Genomic DNA, 18762 nt, shown 5'->3' on the forward strand with positions numbered 1-18762 from the left:
CCTTGCTTGGAGATACAAGAAAGAAAACCTGTCCAAATATAAATTACTTTTTCATTACTGTTCAAATATGGCTTACTGTTTCATCAAAAATGTGGTGGAGTTCTGTCCAAACTATGGTAATGATTACTTAACACAGCCCATCAAAATATTATAAATATATATATATATATATATATATATATATATATATATGTGTGTGTGTGTGTGTGTGCGTGTATGTGTGCGTGTCCCCTTCACATGGTTGACTTTTCAGAAAGTTGACTTTCATATGGCCGAGACCATATAGTCTACTTTTGAAAAGCCAACCATGGGGACTATGTATCTCCATACAGTGCAGAATGAGAAAATTTCCCTCTTCCGCACTGTAGTGAGATGTCAGAGTTGGTATATTTAAGTTAGGGGGGGGTGCAGGGGGGCTTGCCGCCCTGATAACAGTTTTAAGGTATTCGTTGTGTAGTTTGTGTTTTTTTACATGGTCGCATTTCCTGGAAGTTGATCATATGGTCTCGGCCATATGAAAGTCGACTTTCTGAAAAGTCAACCATGTAAAGTAGACCTTATATATATATATATATATATATATATATATATATATATATATATATATATTTAGATTTATGTCAGAAGACTGCGTTTTCAGAAACTTGAACTTCAATATGGTCGAGATCATATGTTTGACTTTCTGAAAAATTGAAGGAAACAAAACAAAAATCTATGTTTTTGCAGGGAAGCAAGCTCCCTGCAAATTATATAACAATGCCAGAGATTGCACTACAGTTGGGAAAAGGGTAAATTCTCCTATTCCCACTGTACCACAATGTCCACACAAATGCTTACATTTTTCAGAAAATTGAACTTATGGTCTTGACCATACAAAGTTTGAATTTCCAAAACTCAGTCTTTTGACATAAACCCATATTTGAGCTATACATGTATATAAATATATATGTATGTATATATATATATATATATATATATATATATATATATACACATATATATATATATATATATATACACATATACACACAAGTAAAATTGTAATATGAAATATGATCTACTAGTGTTAAGAGCAGGGCACTTATACTACAACTGACCTATGCTGGATGGATGGAGGGCTGGCTAGGGTGCATAAACATTAAATGGGCCCCATGGTCAGTTCTAGTTTCTTAGAAGAGGGCTGGGAACATTTCAAGCTTGGAGGTGTAAGCAGATGGCTTGTACCCCCCTCTTATCCCACTTCCCCTCCATGCAACAGTGTAAGGATTAATTTGAAGCCTACATAGGTTCATAGGTTCATACTAGGCTATCTGCCCAAGGGCATTTATAAGCCTAGCCCATAGTTATTTGGCTTTCGCCACCCCTTTAGTTTGAATAAAACTATGCCTATTATTTTGCTGTGCCTCTGTCAAGCAGTGACACTGAAGTAATCCCTGGGGTATATCTGCGATCTCCCATCCATTGGTCAAGATTCCTCTTGAACAAGGCCAGCGAGGTGCTCTGCCTCACATGTACCGGGATTTTGTTCCACAGCATAGGGAGTCTCTGGGTGATGAATCTGTCCCTCCAGCACATTCTATTAATAACCGTGTCAAGGTTTAAGTCTCCGCCCTTGTGGTTCTGAGGATCTAGATTTTTGAGGTGAAGCATATTCATCAAATCTGGGTTTGACATGGCCTTATATGTCAGGCACAGGTCACCTCTGAGCAAGCGGTATGCGACTGAATAGAGCTGGAGTTCTTTCAGTCGGGCAGCATAAGACATATTTCTGAGACCCTTTATCCTTTTGGTGAGGAACTTTTGGGGCCTTTCCAGCTGCTGCAGGTGTCGGGTCAGATACATTCCGAATGGGGCATTGTACTCAATCATAGGTCTAATGAGTGATGAGTACAGGGGGACGATGACCTCCCTAGATCTAGATGTGAATCCCTTCATGATCAGGTGGGCAATGTAGAAGGTTTTCCTAACTACTTTGGCAATATGAGTGTCAAACGAAAGGTTACTGTCAACCTGGGTCCCCAGATCCCTGATGACTTCTTCTGTGCTCAGTGGATTGCCACCTATATGGTAGCTAGGGGTAACCTTGTTTTTCCCGAAGGGTATGACTATGCATTTCTTGGCGTTTAACTTTAGGCCATGGCTCTGGCACCAGTTATCCGTTTCTTTGAGGCCCTTCTGAAGGATATCTGTGTCAGATGTGTTTTCGACTATGGCGCCCAGTTTGCAGTCATCTGCAAACTTTGTCAGCCATAACCCTCCTGTGTTTGCTTGTACTTCAGAAAAGTACAATGAGGCTGTTCTACCATGGTAAAGGATTCAACCCCCGCCTTCCGCCTGTTAAGAAAGGATCTAAAAACACATGCACACAAAAGGTAATGCATATTTTCATTTATTTTACATGAAACAGAAAAATCTTTCAGCAAGGGACTTCCTCCATCTTTTGTGCTCTTATAAAAAAAGAGAGCAGCACGCAAAAACATCTCATCAAGTTTGTATGTATAAAATCAAATCTCCTAGACTACAAAAGTACCACTTTTTCCCAACACTGAAAGAGTGTGTCAGGAAGGACGAGTCTTCTCATTTAATCCTGCTGACTGATAAATCCAGGCAACCAGAGATAACGTTTCATCGCAAATGTCTGCATTTTTAGTTAACTGTGAAACAAAAAGTGCTGAGGTTATTACACGTAGAATGTGAAATTGAAAATAGAAATAGATTCAAGTCCAAAAGGTCCTTTAACACTGCTTATTGTCGCCTGCATTTAAATTAAGTTACCATGCACTCAAGAAGTACTTGCCATTTAACTGTGCCAAAGAAAAAGAACATAAAAAGGAAACACCTACTTTGCCCTTGTCTGCACAACTGCAATGGTCTGTGGATGGCATCTGGGATCAACATAAAATTTTCTTCGTTTGTTATGCCTGAAATTAAAAAAAAAAAATGAATAAATAACTAAATACATAAAATAAAAAAAGACGTAAAACTTCAGTTCAAGTTTTAGGTAATACACTTCACAAACAATATTTCTTAGCAATGGCTATTCCAATACCTTACTTTAAAAATTCAAGGTTCACATTTCAGTCAATCACATTTTTGCGTAATAGCTTCTACTACAAGAAAAACAAATCTTTTGATATCTGCAACTAACATGTGGCTCTCACTTCAGCCACATTTATTACTTTAAATCCAGGCCATTGTCACAAATTAGGTTAATCTAAGACCCCAAATGACTAAAGAATAAGCATTCTAGTGCCGGTGAATAAAACAAAGGTAACATCCATAACTGTGGGCAGTAACAAGTATCAAACTCATGTCACACTGCACAAAACTTCTGAAGAAGGTGACAGATAAAACAATACACAGAACAGTAGAAAGGAAAATGGAAGATGAGCAGTTCAGATTCCATGCAGGATGCAGCACACCTGACCCAATGTCAGCAGTGAGACAGATAGTGAAGAAGCTAGAGATGAGGAAAAAGTCCAAATGGGCTGTCCCAGACTTATAGGAAGTGTATGACAAGGTCACACAAAAGCTGATTTAGGCAGTCCTGCGATGGTTCAAAATCCCAGAAACACAGGCAGAATTAGTGCATGCTATGTACAAGTATGAACGGTGTTTGGACTCACAGTGAAGTTTCCCAGTGGGAGTGGGTGTGCATCAGGATTCAGCTTTGAACCCCCTGCTGTTCGTAACGGTGATGGATTACATTAGCAAACAGCTCAGAGGAGACAGAGCAACAAAGCTGCTGTAGCACAAAATATGACACTACAAGCAGATTCTGAACAGGAGCATCAGCAAATGATAGGGCAAGAGAATGCAAAGCTGAAGGCACATGGGATGAAACGGATTACAGATGATACAGGTGTTACAGCAGCAAATGGGAGAAAATCAGAAGAAGCTGAAAACAGAGACAGAAGGGAAAGCAGTGGAACAGGTTACCAGATTCAAGTATCTGGGAGGGGCAATTGAGGAGAATAAGTCTGAATAGGGAAGTCAAAGCTAGAATCAGTGGGGCTGTAGCCATCTGGCACAGAGTAGCAGGGGTGGTATATGACAGAAGAATGCCAAAGAAGCAGAAATGTAACGTGTATAAAAAAGTGGTGTGACCAGTACTACTGTATGGTAGAGAAACCTAGGCAGTGAAGGCAAAGCAGTTGAGGACACTACAGGTGATAGACGAAGAACCTGAGACGGGAGGTAGAATGCACACTGGGGGACAGATGAGGAAATTATGGGTGTATCATAGCAGAAGCCAACATAGCTCCAATTGCACAGAAGGTTAAAGGGAAGAGATTGCAATGGTTTGGGCACATGTGCGAAAAACAAAAAACAGATGATCTGGAAAACACAGGAAGAAGGTAATGGGAAACGATGTCCGAGCAAAGATGAATGTATTGCATGAAAGAAGACCTGCAACAGTCAGGCAGAAGGTAGGAGAGTGACATGGACCTGAGAGAGGTGGTGACAGTTTACAACACCCAAAAATCATATATAAAAATGTGAAAGGGGGTTAATGAGGATGATGACATTAATCTGAATTCTGACCTTCAGTTAACCCACAAATTACAAGCCAAGATATTTCATCCACACAGTTCTCGGAATTAAGCCAATCAACTGACTGACTTCTTCATCACACAATGCTCCATGAGGGAACATGAAACATTTTCACTATCACATATAAATCTGAAAGACACAGATTAAGATTTCAGTTAAATGTGTCAGGATTCTAACAGTGCATTAAACTGAAACACTTCTATACTCCCACAACAATGGTCTACACATGCATTTCATTTCTATATCAAATACAGCATGCATAACATCCAATGCCGGCAGAGCTTATGAGCAGGCATCTCCCAGAGCTCTGCCTGTCTTACATTTGCACTTCTTAACTGCAGGCTCACTTCTGGGTTAATTTGTGAAAATGATTTTTCACCAGATCCCACTCCCATTCTGCTGACTAATTATCAGTCCACTGACAAGGATCAAAATGCAAGCTTTTCTATAATTTCAGAGCAAAAAAAAAAAATGAGCACGGAAGGGAAGCATAACTTTAATGAGAGAACAATTAAAATGGGTGAATCAGTTAAGACAGCTTGCTGTTCTCTTCGCAGTATCAAATTCCAGCAACACACACACGTGCATATGAGCGTTCACACACACACACACACACACACACACACACACACACACACACACACACACACACACACACACACACACAGCCATTTGCTTTCCTCAGTCCCTTACTCAGGGAGAAAAGCTGGACTGCTAAAGAAATTTCAAATCTTAACTACGGTTTAATTTGATAAATACTAACTCCGTCCGTGATTACATACTTCTGTATGCCTCCCCAAAATGTGTATTTCTGCTTTAAAAAATAAACCTTCGAAACTGCATACAGTAGTAAATAAATAATCAGTACACCTTGACAGCATCAACTGTTTAACTTGGGATGTTATGTTGTCATACTTCTGTGTGGTGTGTGTGTGTGTGTGTGTGTGTGTGTGTGTGTGTGTGTGTGTGTGTGTGTGTGGGCGGGGGGGGGGGGGTATGTTTCTTAACACTATCCTCAACCATTAAACAGAAGAAGGATAAATAGGAAGGTGTGCAACTCCCACCCCATTTCATATTGTACAACAAATTAATAATGACTAAATTTGAATGAAAAGTATTATTAGTGAATTAAGCGAGCAATAATACTTAACAATAGGGTATGTGTTATTGGGGAAATAATGCCTACCCCAAGGGCATTACTTCCTCACTAACACACACCCTGAAAGGCATTATTGTGCTTATTGGTCTGTTCAAAATGGTACTATAAACTTTATGTTTTTGACGTAAAATAATCCCTCTACCTAATGCTTCAGACTTGCTGTTGCATATACAATTGTTGCTGGAGTAAGTCGTTATATAAAATATGAGTTATGCAAGTATTTGATGTCTATACACACAAGCACAGACAGGCAGAACCACAAGCATACACAAAAATGCATGCACTCACGTGCACACACGCACAGAAACATAGGCACAGACTCACACACATACACAGAGAATGAAACACACAAGCACATATGCATGCATGTGCAGACACACAGCAGTTACAGACACTTTTGCTGAGTGAATACACATCAAACGTTTCATTATGAGCAAATGACTGAAAAGAAAAAAAATCATGAAATGCAGGGCATTGCAACGCCACTCCCTTTACTGTTCCTTATTTTGCCAAACAGTGCTGCTCTGTCACTCATGGAATGATTTATTTGCTGCTACTCACTGAGGATTAAACTCAGTCAATAATGACAGATATTAGAGTTTCATACTTCTTATTGTTTAAGGAATGTATGCTGACTAGGCTATATTGTGGCATCCTCCAGAGTAAAACTGCTATACCACATTCCAAAGAGTGAGAACTGAAAAGTGGGCATAATATGTTTCCAGGATTGGGAATGTTAATAGGTGTAAAACGGGATGGAGAAATCCTAACTACAGTGAAGCATATTCATAACATCATGTGTTTCACTGCACACAGTGACAAGTCTACTCAAGAGCCCCCTTCTACCAAAAGGTCATCAGGCCTGCTTTATACCTAGGATCTCCACTGTGAAGGGACCAGTTGTGATCAAAAACCCAAGGCATTGTAAAGACAGAGTCAAGATGATAGGTCATTCGTTCCCATCCCCAACTCCACTCTTTCAGGATACTAACCAAATCCACCTGGGTCAGAATCAGAGCTTCAACCCTCTATGCCATGGAGTCGGGTATTACTTTCACTTCTGATTTTGAACTATTATTGCATTTTATTTAAATGCTAAACTAGAACTACAGGTATTTTACTACTTGTTTATTTTATATGTGGTTCTTAAAGATATAACATATAATATAGAGTGGGCATACAGAAGAAAATCACTCCACCCTCAAGAAACCCCCTTTTATCCCAACCACTCTTGTCTTCTACACAAAAAGGGAGGACCCTGATCAGTAAACCCTATAGGTCAAGCTCCTAAAATGCACATCTTAAACAAATGAAATTTTTTCTTCTAATTTGGTAAGAAACCCAACCCATTCATCCACTGGACTACCAATGTCCAGCCAAACCCACACCCCTAAATAATGACTGATGTGTAAATCATTCCACTATTATATAGAATGTCTATTCCCTTGGTGTCTGTATATTCAAAATCACAAGATATTTGTGCAATGTAGTTTCATCTTACTCAACTCACCGTTTTGTGAGTTCCCATTAGTGACAAATGTTATTGCCACTTAAATGGTGCCCAGTACATGAAACAAACATCCATTTTTTAACATTTAATATTCACATTTGTTTACACTCGCTATCCAGAAAAACAGTTCACCACATCCTCTTCCCAAACGTTTCCAGTGAAAATACCCATCCTAAGGACATAAACACCACCTGTGCTAACCATAAGGAACTTGGACATCTCTTCCCAGACCGAAGATGCATCTGCTCTTATCTGGAAGCGAATGAGCACTGCATTACTTTCTACAAGCATTACAAAAGGAGGCCAGAAATACGAACTTCTTCAATGATTATATACTTCTGCATGCCCCTCTAAAATGTATGTTGCTGCTTTACAAATACACCCTTGACTGGGTATTTTGGGCAGATATTTCAACATGGCATGACCTCTGTCTCAAGAACTATGTCCATAACCTATAGTGCATTTCTGTTCCCCAAGGTAATTTTGTATAACAAGTCTAAAAATTCACCATTCAGTGTGGAACTGCACTGTTCATAGCCTGTATTTAAGCAGGGAAAAGTTTGCTCAAAACTACCAGTTTTCACTGTTTTTATCCCAGAGTTTCACCGTGCCATTTTGCAGCTCCACTCCCCTCCCAAAGATTTTATACACAGATAATGAAATCAATAAACTACACAGTTAAAAAAATGCAACATGAGGGGAAGCAGCAGAATTCTCTGAAAATGTAATCCAAATTTCTTGCAAAATAGCAAATAACTGCTCATAACTCTTCCTGTTCTTAATATTAGGAAGCAAGAAGTTAATTTGAAACTGCATGCTTTTTTTGTCAGAATACTAAATGCATGGTTTCTGAACCTCAAGGGTAATGGAATATTTTTTAATATCCAATGTTAAATGATCTCAGAGTTTCTAAACTTAACTGCAGTAGTCTGCATGCGCGTTGGGGTTTGTCAGCCTGGAAAACACTTTTAAGCATCACTGCTACTATTACAATGGTGCATTTCTAATGGACATATGTTGTGATGTAGTGAGATGATACCCTCCAGACTACAGAACTGTCAATGCACGTACTTTTCCTAAAAGTTAAAGCTGCAGCTGACCTGCAAAATTACCTTTTTGCACAGTTCTAACTCTTTCATTAGAGATGCTAGGACACTAGATAATGTCAATGAAAATATGGGAGAAAATGATATTGAAAAACCACTAGTAATATCATAGAAGCTTAGCAAGCGTGATTAAGGTTACGAGCTGTTATCAAGCTTTACCTGTAATCCTGGGGCTGATTCCTTCAGTTTTTATTTCTACTTGTTAAACGTGAGAGCCTGAGCCTTTTACTTAACCACTGTAGCCAGTGCTCTATGAAAAGTTAGACAGCTGCCATTTGGCATTAACATTTATCCAGTTAACAATATGTTTGTCTGTCTGTGTGTGAGAGACATGTATGTATGTGTATATACGCATAAACAATGCAATAATACACATACATTTACTGACATTCACAAAATTAAAACCCTTATATATTTTCCATGTACTATTTAAAATTAAATCTAAAACAATTTTTGTTTCACAAATTTCAGGAATGTATTTCATATCAAGGCCAATGACATGTTCTGCCTTGTTTTGATCATTCAAGTTACAGAGCAGTGCATCAAAATATTTGTCAACTTCATTTCCGAGAAATGCTCACATTAAGTTACGTGGAGTTATAGGGCAGGAGTACTGAAAATCTGATCAGCTGAGGACAAGCATACCGAGTTCAACCTCACAATATTAACATTCTTGAAGTGTTCTCCCAAAACATGGAATAAGCCACGGTTTCAGATCTGATTCTAACATAAGTAGCACTGCTGACAACCAGATGCTACATGGATGCCTGCACATCATTGGTACTTGAGTTGTTGCACTCCTTAAAAATCAGAGAGTAGAAGAACTGACAGAAGCTGCTGTGCCCTCATTGTTTTTAGTACTGCAGATTAAAACGGTGTCAGAATACTGCATTTTTCTACCCAGTAGTACTGTAGTTGTCAGTGAGATGTTCATACCTGTCATAAATGACACTGGGGAAGCTCACAGAAATGTTTCACAGAACAGCATGCTACCATCAGGGAGCAGCACACTTGTTAGAAACAGAACAGCCAGCCAGTTTCCCAGTGGCACTGCTGCAGCTCAGAAAAAAGAAGTTATGTTTTTACCATAACGTTTCATCTGTTGTTCATCTTCATTCATTCATTAATGACGGATGTTGGGTCTGTCCTCGGACCAGAGTCATCCTTATAACAAGGTCGTGCCAGCCAAAAAAACTCTCGAGCTAAGCTTTACCCACAATGCCCCTCTGCCTGTTACCTCAGATCGAGTTTGCCCATTATAAAGAAAGCAGAGGCCTTCCCTCAGATCGAGTTTGCCCATTATAAAGAAAGCAGAGGCCTTTTCTGAGCAGGTCTCCTAATGTGGGATTTGGACCAAATCCGAACCTCCAAGAGCCCCTTGGAGTGGGAAAGAGACTGGGACGTAATGAATAAATAAAGATGAACAACACAGATGGAACTTTATAGTAAGAACATAACATCTTTATCTGATGATGTTAATCTTCATTCAGTCCTTAATGATGGGACAAAGTCCCTAGCTACTTTATGTCCTGGGAAGCCCTATGGAAGGATGTTCCTGAGTACCATTGAGCCAAAGGATGTTCTACCCCTGGAGACCAAATCCAATTTGCAATGAGTGATAAAGGTATGAGGGGTAGTCCATATTGCAGCTGCACAGATATCATCCACTGAAGCCTTTAAATGAAAAGCAACACAAGTCACCACTGACCTGTTTGAGTGTCCTTTGACCTTGCTCGGTACAGGGATTTTATTATGTTGGTAAACAAAGCATATACAATTTCTCAACCACTTAGATAAAAGTTACCTTAGAAACAGAGTTTGCCAATTTTGGCCCTGAACAGGAAACAAATAACTGGTCTGATTTACATACTGATTTAGTTCTGTCTAGATAAAATCGTAATTGTCTATGTACATCCAGTAAATGAAGACGGTATTCTCCTTTATTTAAGAAGTTTGAAAAAAGACTGGTAGGTCAGTTGTCTGTTAATCAATTCCAAAATAACTTTGGGTAGAAAGGAAGGGTTATTCCAGAGTGATACTCTGTCCTTATGAAAGACCATGTAAGGGCGTTTTATGCACAAGGATATGTGTCTTGCTGAGGTGATGCCTACTAAAAATAGGGATTTCCAGGATAAGAACTTTATATCGCAAGTGGCAGCAGGTTCGAAAGGTGATCTTGTCAGGGACTGCATTACTAGTGTTAAACTTCAAGGTTCGATGGGTTCTTTGAAGGGTGGTCTGATATGCAAGACCTCTTTCAACAACGTTTTACAGAGATGATGAGAAATTAAGGATGAGTCTTGGAATCCATTATAGAAGTTTGAGATAGCAGCCAAATATACTCTAATGGTGGAGGCTGCTGCTCCTGAATGAAGGAGCCTTGACAAATAATCCAAAACCACACTAACAGGAGCTGAGCAAGGGTCTAGTTCTCTCTGTCAGGACCAAATAAGGAATCTCTTCCACTTGCCAAGATAGATAGTTTGTGTGAAGCCAGAAGAATGTTACATACCAGGGAGGTAAGGTTATTCTGCCTGGCAATTACTGGAAGTGGAGAAAGCAAGCTGTCAGCTTGAAACTGGATACGTTTGGGTGTATCAATCCCTGCAGGTGCAAGATTAATTCTGAAGTTGGATCCAGAATCCATGGTTGATGTACTAGGTGAGGCCAAAGGAAGGGAAACCAAACTTGTCGTGGGCCAGTAGGGTGCAATGAGGGATTGCTCTGCTTCTCAGCCGAAGAGCCTTCTTTAGAAATTGTGGGATAATGGGAAGGGGAGGGAAATCATACAGAAGTCCCGTGGGTCAATCGTGTATTAGAGCATCCCTCAGAGACTCTACCTGTGGGGGGATTAGGGAAAAGTAGCTGCTGCATTTGTTATTTGCTGGAGAGGCGAATAGGTCGCAGCAAGGCTGGCCCCCCACCAGCTGAATATCTTCACCACTATGGTTGAATTGAAGGACGACTCATGAGGAAGGAGGATACATCTGCTCAGTTTGTCTGCAATCACGCTGAAATTCCAAGGAATGTGCGTTGCTATCAGAAAGTGGTTGAAGCTGTCGCCCATTGTCAAATTCTCATGGCCTCTCGACACAATGGATAGGACTTGGTTCCCCCTTGTTTGTTGATGCACCAGACCACTAACGTTGTCGGACTGGACAGAAATAGTCCCTGACGGGAGGACAGATTGGAATGCTTGCAACGCTAGATGCACTGCCCTCAGTTCTAGAACACTGATATGCAGGTTGGCCTCCATGGGTGACCAAGTGCCTTGGACTGTATTTTCCTGGAAGTGACCCCCCCCACCCACCATATCAGGGAAGCATCTGTGGTAACTATGGTATTGGGCTGAGGTGGGGAGAAAGAGTGACTCCATACGTCTTTTTTCTAGCTTCATCCACCAAGTTAAAACTTGTTTGCATCAGTTAGTTATGCAGATCTGAAAGGACATAGGATGATGCAAAGGGGACCACTGTGTCAGTAGAAGCCATTATAGAAGCCGCATGTGTAGTCTGGCCAGGGGAAGTATTGCAACTGACGCTGCCATGAGCCTAAAAGTTGGACAGCCCAAGATGGAAATTTGTCTTGAGAGAGTATCACCTGGATTTGGGACCTCAATCTTTGTAATCTGTGATCTGGAAGGGTGACTAGGCAAGGCTGGGTATTGAAAGTTGCTCCTATGAATTCCAAGGTTTGAGAAGGAGTCAACTTGCATTTCTTCCTGTTTATAGAGATAGGTATTTTGTTAGTTTTGGAGTGCAATTTAAGGCTGTAATCAGTAGATGCTTGGTGGGGGTGGTAAGGAGCCAATCATCTGCATGGAAACACTTGGAATCCTTGCAGTCTCAAGTGAGCTGTTACCACTGCCATGCATTTGGTGAAAACTCTGGGGGCTGTAGAGAGTCCAAAGGGCAGCGCCCAGCATTGGTAATGATTGGCTCCCAGTCGGAAGCAAAGAAATCTTATGGAGTGTTTGTCCGTTTTTATGTGGCAATACGTACTCCTCTCAAACACTGTCTTCCACCTCCATACCACACCTCAAGAGCACCAACATTTCTGAACACCCTACAATGGTCTATTACCCCAGCTCTCTTCTACACAACCAATACAGACTAGCACACAATCAAACTCCTTCCACAACTAACAAACCCCCCACCTCTATTAAATTTTCTAAGGTCCTTAATAAACTTTCCAAGCTCCTTCAACACATACACAAACAGTTAATACAGGCAGGAGACATCCATCCCAATCCAGGACCCTCAAATACACATACTTCACAACCCCCCGCCACCCCCAAACTAACCTTACTGTACTTCACCACAGGAAAAAAATTATCTCTCCTCCTTCTCAAAATTAATGTATGTAACATAGCTAACAAAACCCATAATTTACATGCTCTACTATCCTACTACTCCCCCAGATATATTTACTTTAACTGAAACATGGCTAAAACCAAACATCAGCAATAATGAAATCAGTACACCAGGCTACAATATCCTAGGAAAAGATGGAATAGACAAAAAAGGGGGTGCTGTAGCTATCCTATACAAAGACCACCTATCAGTTGAACTACTGCAAGTCTCCCCCCGGACCTCACAAATACTGAGCTAATTCTAGCCAGATTAGACATCAACCCCAACAAACACCTTAATATAGTAAGTGGTTGCATCCCACCAGGTAATAACATTCCCACTCTGGAAAACCTATTACAATGGTGTACCATATCCCTCCCCTCAAGAGACTATCTTAATGGTTGACTCCAATATAGACTGACTTCTATGTTCATCCACAACTCCCACAATGCATATTAACTTATACGGTTTTACCCAAATCATCTCAGCTCCGACCAACACCGATAAAGCCTCTAAACGTGAATCCATACTAGACTGGATACTAGTTAATTCCCCCCACTTATCAATCCACTCACATTGCCTCCCTGATAATCGTAAGTGACCACTGCCCAACATTCCTCTTAAGAGAGCAAAACCAAGTACCACATCCAACTTCATTACGCACAATTAGAAGCAAAAATCAATTCAACCCTGATAATTTTACCTCTGATCTTAAAAACTGTTCCTGGGAACATCTCAAACAACGGCCATTAGATGAGGCAGTACCCTACTTCAATAACACCTTCCTCGAGATTCTTAATACCCCGCCCCAACCAGAAATATTAGAGTAAAATCCAGTTACACACCCTGGTTAACTAAAGAAACTAGAGCAGTACTCAAAGACAGGGACAAGGCCTGGTTACAGTTCCATAAGAACAAAACCAGCACCAATAAACAACTTTTCCTAGAACTTGGACACAGAAATGAATTAAAACCGACAAATCCAACTACAACCACAACATCCAAATCAAACATCAGAATAACCCACAAAAATTCTGGGCAGCTGTAAACAACCTACTTCAACCAGGTAAAAATACCACATGCACACCAAAAACGGCTAACAACTGTGAAAGTATGGCCACTCAGTTCAACAACTACTTTACAGAATCCATTCAATCCCTAGCAAACAATCTGAATAACACTACCCCTAACCCCCAGTAAAAAATCCCAATACCCCCCAACAAAATTGCAATAACTTCTTCAAAATACAACCAATCACAACCCACTACATCAAAAAACTAAGAAAGCTAAAACCAACTACTTTAGCTGCTGATAACCTCCCTGCAGATGATCTAAAACTAGGATCAGAAGCCATCTCCTACCCAATAACCGTATTTATAAATAGATTCACCACTGAGACATATGTTCCCACCATTTGGAAAATATCACATATCTTACCCTTAGACAAAGGAAGTAGCTCCTGTGAACTAATTATCGCCCCATTGCCATCCTTTCCTCCCTGTCTAAAATCCTAGACAGAGTCATATACTCAACTCATGGAATATCTATCATCACACAACCTCCTATCCCACACTCAACATGGCTTTCACCCTGCTCATAGCACAACAGCAGTCCTTCTATCCTTCACAAACACAATTAATCAGCTCAGAAACAACTCCCAACTTGTATCAGCTGTATTCCTGGACCTGTCAAAAGCATTTGACATGGTCAATCACCCCAAACTCAAACGTCCTCTCCTCCCACAACCTCAGCAACACAGCTATAGCATGGTTCCAAAGCTACTTGACTGTCATTAAACCGTCCTTTGGCAAGAGTCCCTCTCACCCCTCCTACCAGTTACCTTAGGTGTACCCCAAGGCTCCATCCTTAGATCTCTACCTTTCTCGCTATTTACTAATCACCTCCAATTTGCCACTCCCCAGCCAGATCATTCAATATGATGATGACTCCACTCTGATCTGCTCTGCTTCCTCCTGACCTGCAATCTATCACCCAAGACACCTTCCTATCTGTCGAAACATGGCTAACCAGGTCCCAACTTATATTAAATCCCAGTAAAACTAAACTGATGATTTTCTACCCCACCAGAAATCCTTCCTCTTCCACAACCGTTCATATCTTCTAAGAACAAAACCACACTCACTCCTAACACCTGCTATCAACACTCTTATACACATCCCCTATCCTTGCAAACCTCCGTAAAACCGACCTTGCCAAGTTTGAAACCTGCTATAACAAAATCTCTTAAACAACTTAACTGCCTAGAACTCCCTCTTTTACTTCTAACAAAATCAACTAACCATAGCCCACAAAATCCTCCACCATCCAGAAAAAAACCCAGCCCTTAAGGACATTATCCAACCATACTTGCATCCAGAGACAAAGGCAAAAACACAGGTACCAGATGAACAGCACGGTCTTCACCACAGAGCCAATAGTATGTATAAAAAGTCGTACTGCCACAGTAGAAGGAAAATTCTTTATTGCAAGGACAAAGTGAGCGCTTTCACGACTTTCCACGTCGCTTCATCAGACTTAATAAAACATCCCATGCCTTACTTGATATATGTACTTTCAAAGTGATCAATCAGTTAACACAAACAAATAGTTATATCAGACTCAATTTAAAAATAGTAGAAAAAAACAAATAGACGTAAAACTGTTCAAATATGAATACCTATAGAACAAACAATTAAATATTTATACCAAACTCAATTTAAAAATAGTAGAAAAAAACGTAAATAGACATAAAACTGTTAAAACAGTATGCAAGTTCAAATGTGAATGCCTATAGAACCATGTAGAAGGGAATTAGTGCTTCAAGGCTCTTGCCTTTAAAAATGGTTTCAAAGAAACAGTTTCATTGATGCCTGGGGGTTTGTCTGCATTTAGTTGCAGAATCCATTTTTGCTCTGCCTCTTCTGTTTCTAATGTCGCCCCCTCTGATATTTTCTTCCAAAACTTCTAAAACTAAAAATTTAAAAACATGGCGCATCCCTTCAGCTTCTACATGTTTAGCTAAGGCACTACTCTCCTTTTTGTTTACTATGTCCCTCATATGTTCTAAAATGTGTTCTTTGAGCATTCTATTAGTCTTGCCCTCATAAAAAACTTTACAATATTGGTAAAAACTAAGATAGACTATATTTCTAGTCCTGCAGTCTGAATCGAAATTAAATTAAATTCTAAACTTTTGCTGTGGATGTACAAAAGTGCTACATGAGAAAATGTACTTACAAGCTCTGCAGTTTCTGCACATATATGTCCCTATCCTATCTGATGCGTTCAGGGACTTATGTGTTTGGGTTTTATAACATAGCTGCCTTTTAAGTGATTTTTTGTTCGTAAATCAGAAGTGAGGTCCAGAGTCTATGACGCCTTCAAGTTCTTTAGTGGCTAACAGTATGTTCCAGTTCTTCCTAAATATATCACAAAATCAACTGACATCACTTGCATATGTAATGGGGAACCTGTGTTTCTCATCCCTGGAGTCGGTTTCAGGGTTATCTCTTGTAGTTTGTTCTGAGAAGTAAGGTCTACCCTTCCCTTGACGTTCTTGATATACTCCTTCTATGGTGGTGTCTATTTCTGTCTGGTTATATCCTCTGTCAAGTAGTTCTCCTCTTAACACTTCCATGGACCTCTCCAACTCATCATTTTTACTATGAATAAAATAAAATGAACAAGGTAGGACCACCAAGGCACTAAAATCCAGTTTATTCCAACAATAAAAACAGATGGATAAGCTCTTTCACGTGGGATAACCATGCTTCATCAGATCTCAATACAAAATAAAGCACTCCGTTTAAATAGTATCACAAATCACTCTAAAACCAATTAATACAAGCTAAAACTCATAAACACCTCATTAAATAATTACTGTGTAATTAATTATTATACAAACACTTATTTAAAGGGCCGTGTCTCTAATACAGGTCTAATGCTCACATAACTGTTAAGACCTGGATGTATATGTGCTCGTAACCTAAATATCCATTTAAGTTCAACAGATTCCAAATAATTATTCCCATTATCTCTTCTTGGATTCTCATATACCAACTGTAATGCCATAAAGCTAAAGCTGTGTGTATTAAAGTCAGTAATAAGTTTAGCCAGGACATTTTGTGTATTGAAATTCCTGATGTCATATAGGTGATTATAAATCCTGTCTCTCAGCCTTCTAGAGGTTTTGCCAACATAAAAACATTCACAGCAATTACAGTTGGCTAAATACACTAGATTGCTAGTATCACAAGTGGCATGGAACTTGGGGGAAAAATTAAAATTCAGAGTGGGATGACTATAAAACTGAGTCACAGCTATAACTCTACACATGTTACATCGCTTACAGGGCAAAGTGCCAGATCTCAAACTCTTATCTTGCTTGATACATTGAGTCTTGTCTTTACACAATAACTGTTTTAGATTCAAGTTATTTTTTATATATAAAACTCGGTGCATTCCCTACTATGTTGACTGTGGCAGGATCTATAGTTATAGGTTCATAGGTTGGTACTAGGCTATTGGCCCTAGGGCCTATACAAGCCTAGTCATAACAATTCCCTGGAAATTTCTTCCCACAATATATTTCCCTGCTAGACAGGGGTCCAGGGAAGTAAAATCAGCCCTTGCAAGTCTCGAACTCAGGACCCGACACACCACAGCCACAGTGATTTACCACTAAACTATTTGAGTTATAAAACATGCCAATTGCGTCTGATAATATCTGACATAACTTCATGATCACTGGCATATTTGGTCATAAAACTAACCTTCCTGTCTTTATATTGTTTGGTGTTCCTAGGTCGATTTGATGAATTTGATAAATTCACACTGGCCTCATATCATTGAAAACAGTATTTTTCATCCTATCCAACACTATTTTGTTATATCCACTATATACAAACGGCTGTTCTAGGCTATCAGTTTCAGCATTCAAATCGGTTTGCTTTTTACAGATCCTCCTCATTCTGTGATACTGTCCCTTCACTACATCCGGGAACATAAACATAGGATGCATGCTGCTAAAATCTAACAGGTTATTTCTCCAGCAAGGCTTACGAAATAAGCCAGTCATAATGGTCCCAGATTCATCCCTATATACAGTGACATCTAAGAAATCAACTCTGTGCACGGATGATGTCATGGTAAACTTAAAAAAAAAATCAGTCGTGGACTCTTAAGTAAGTTATAAAACCATATAAACAGGAAAGTTCACCATCCCATAACAAAAAAATATCTACAAACCGTCTGTATAGCTTCATATATGAACAATGGGCCCTACTGAATAAGTGCATGTTCTCCCAATGGTGTACAACTAAATTTGCATAAGAATTCACACTGCTGCAAATACATTTTGTTGTCAAACAAACACATTATTGGAGAGAACCATGTCCAGTAATGTACAAATTACTGCCACTTCATTGTTCTCCATCAGAGGCGTATTATTCAAGACCTCTCTAATAGCATCCAAGCCATATTCATTTGGTATGGAAGTAAATAGACTTTTTACATCTGGTGTGACCATTATACATTCATGGGAGGCAAGTTCCTTTATATACATGTGTAAATCATTCAAGAACTGAGTAGTATCCTTCAAAATCATCTGTATTTGCTTAACTATTGGTCCCAATTTCTGTTCTCTATAAATGGACATGGTTTCAGTCACCTACCCACCACCCGCAACTATAAATCTCATAGGAGGTGGGTGTGTAGACTTATGTACTTTTGGTAGTCCTTTGATGCATGGAACAAGTGGGTGTTCTATCTGCAAGTAACAATACAAGTCATTGTCCATCTGTCTACACATCAAAAGGTCATACAAAGTATCAGAAACCTGTCTAAGAACGCCCCTAAAGCATGAATTATCAATTGAAACATAGGTATCAACATCTTCCAACAGCCTGTACATTGCTCTATCATAATCATTCTTATTCATTAGTACGATACCACCACCCTTATTTGCACGTCTGATAACTAAAGCCATGTTATTTTGCAAAGACCGCAAAGCCTCTTTCTCACTTATATTTAAATTAAAGTAAGAACAGTTGTTTTTATTGTACACTTTATCATAAATATCCC

At 39.6% G+C, this 18762-nt stretch overlaps 1 protein-coding gene across 2 annotated transcripts in view; it reads right to left on the reverse strand.

The window, feature by feature from the left end:
* GLDC (glycine decarboxylase) overlaps positions 1–18762 on the reverse strand; it is a 1044727-nt gene that overhangs the window by 534845 nt on the left and 491120 nt on the right. For both annotated transcript variants that reach the window (XM_044061077.1, XM_044061078.1), the window contains one exon: positions 2844–2921. In XM_044061077.1, the coding sequence (XP_043917012.1) occupies positions 2844–2921 (78 nt within the window). The remainder of the gene's footprint in view (positions 1–2843; positions 2922–18762) is intronic.

This window comes from Protopterus annectens, chromosome 2.part0 (genome assembly GCF_019279795.1).
Source record: "Protopterus annectens isolate FY-2018-M chromosome 2.part0, PAN1.0, whole genome shotgun sequence".
Classification (NCBI taxonomy): Eukaryota; Metazoa; Chordata; order Ceratodontiformes; family Protopteridae; genus Protopterus; species Protopterus annectens.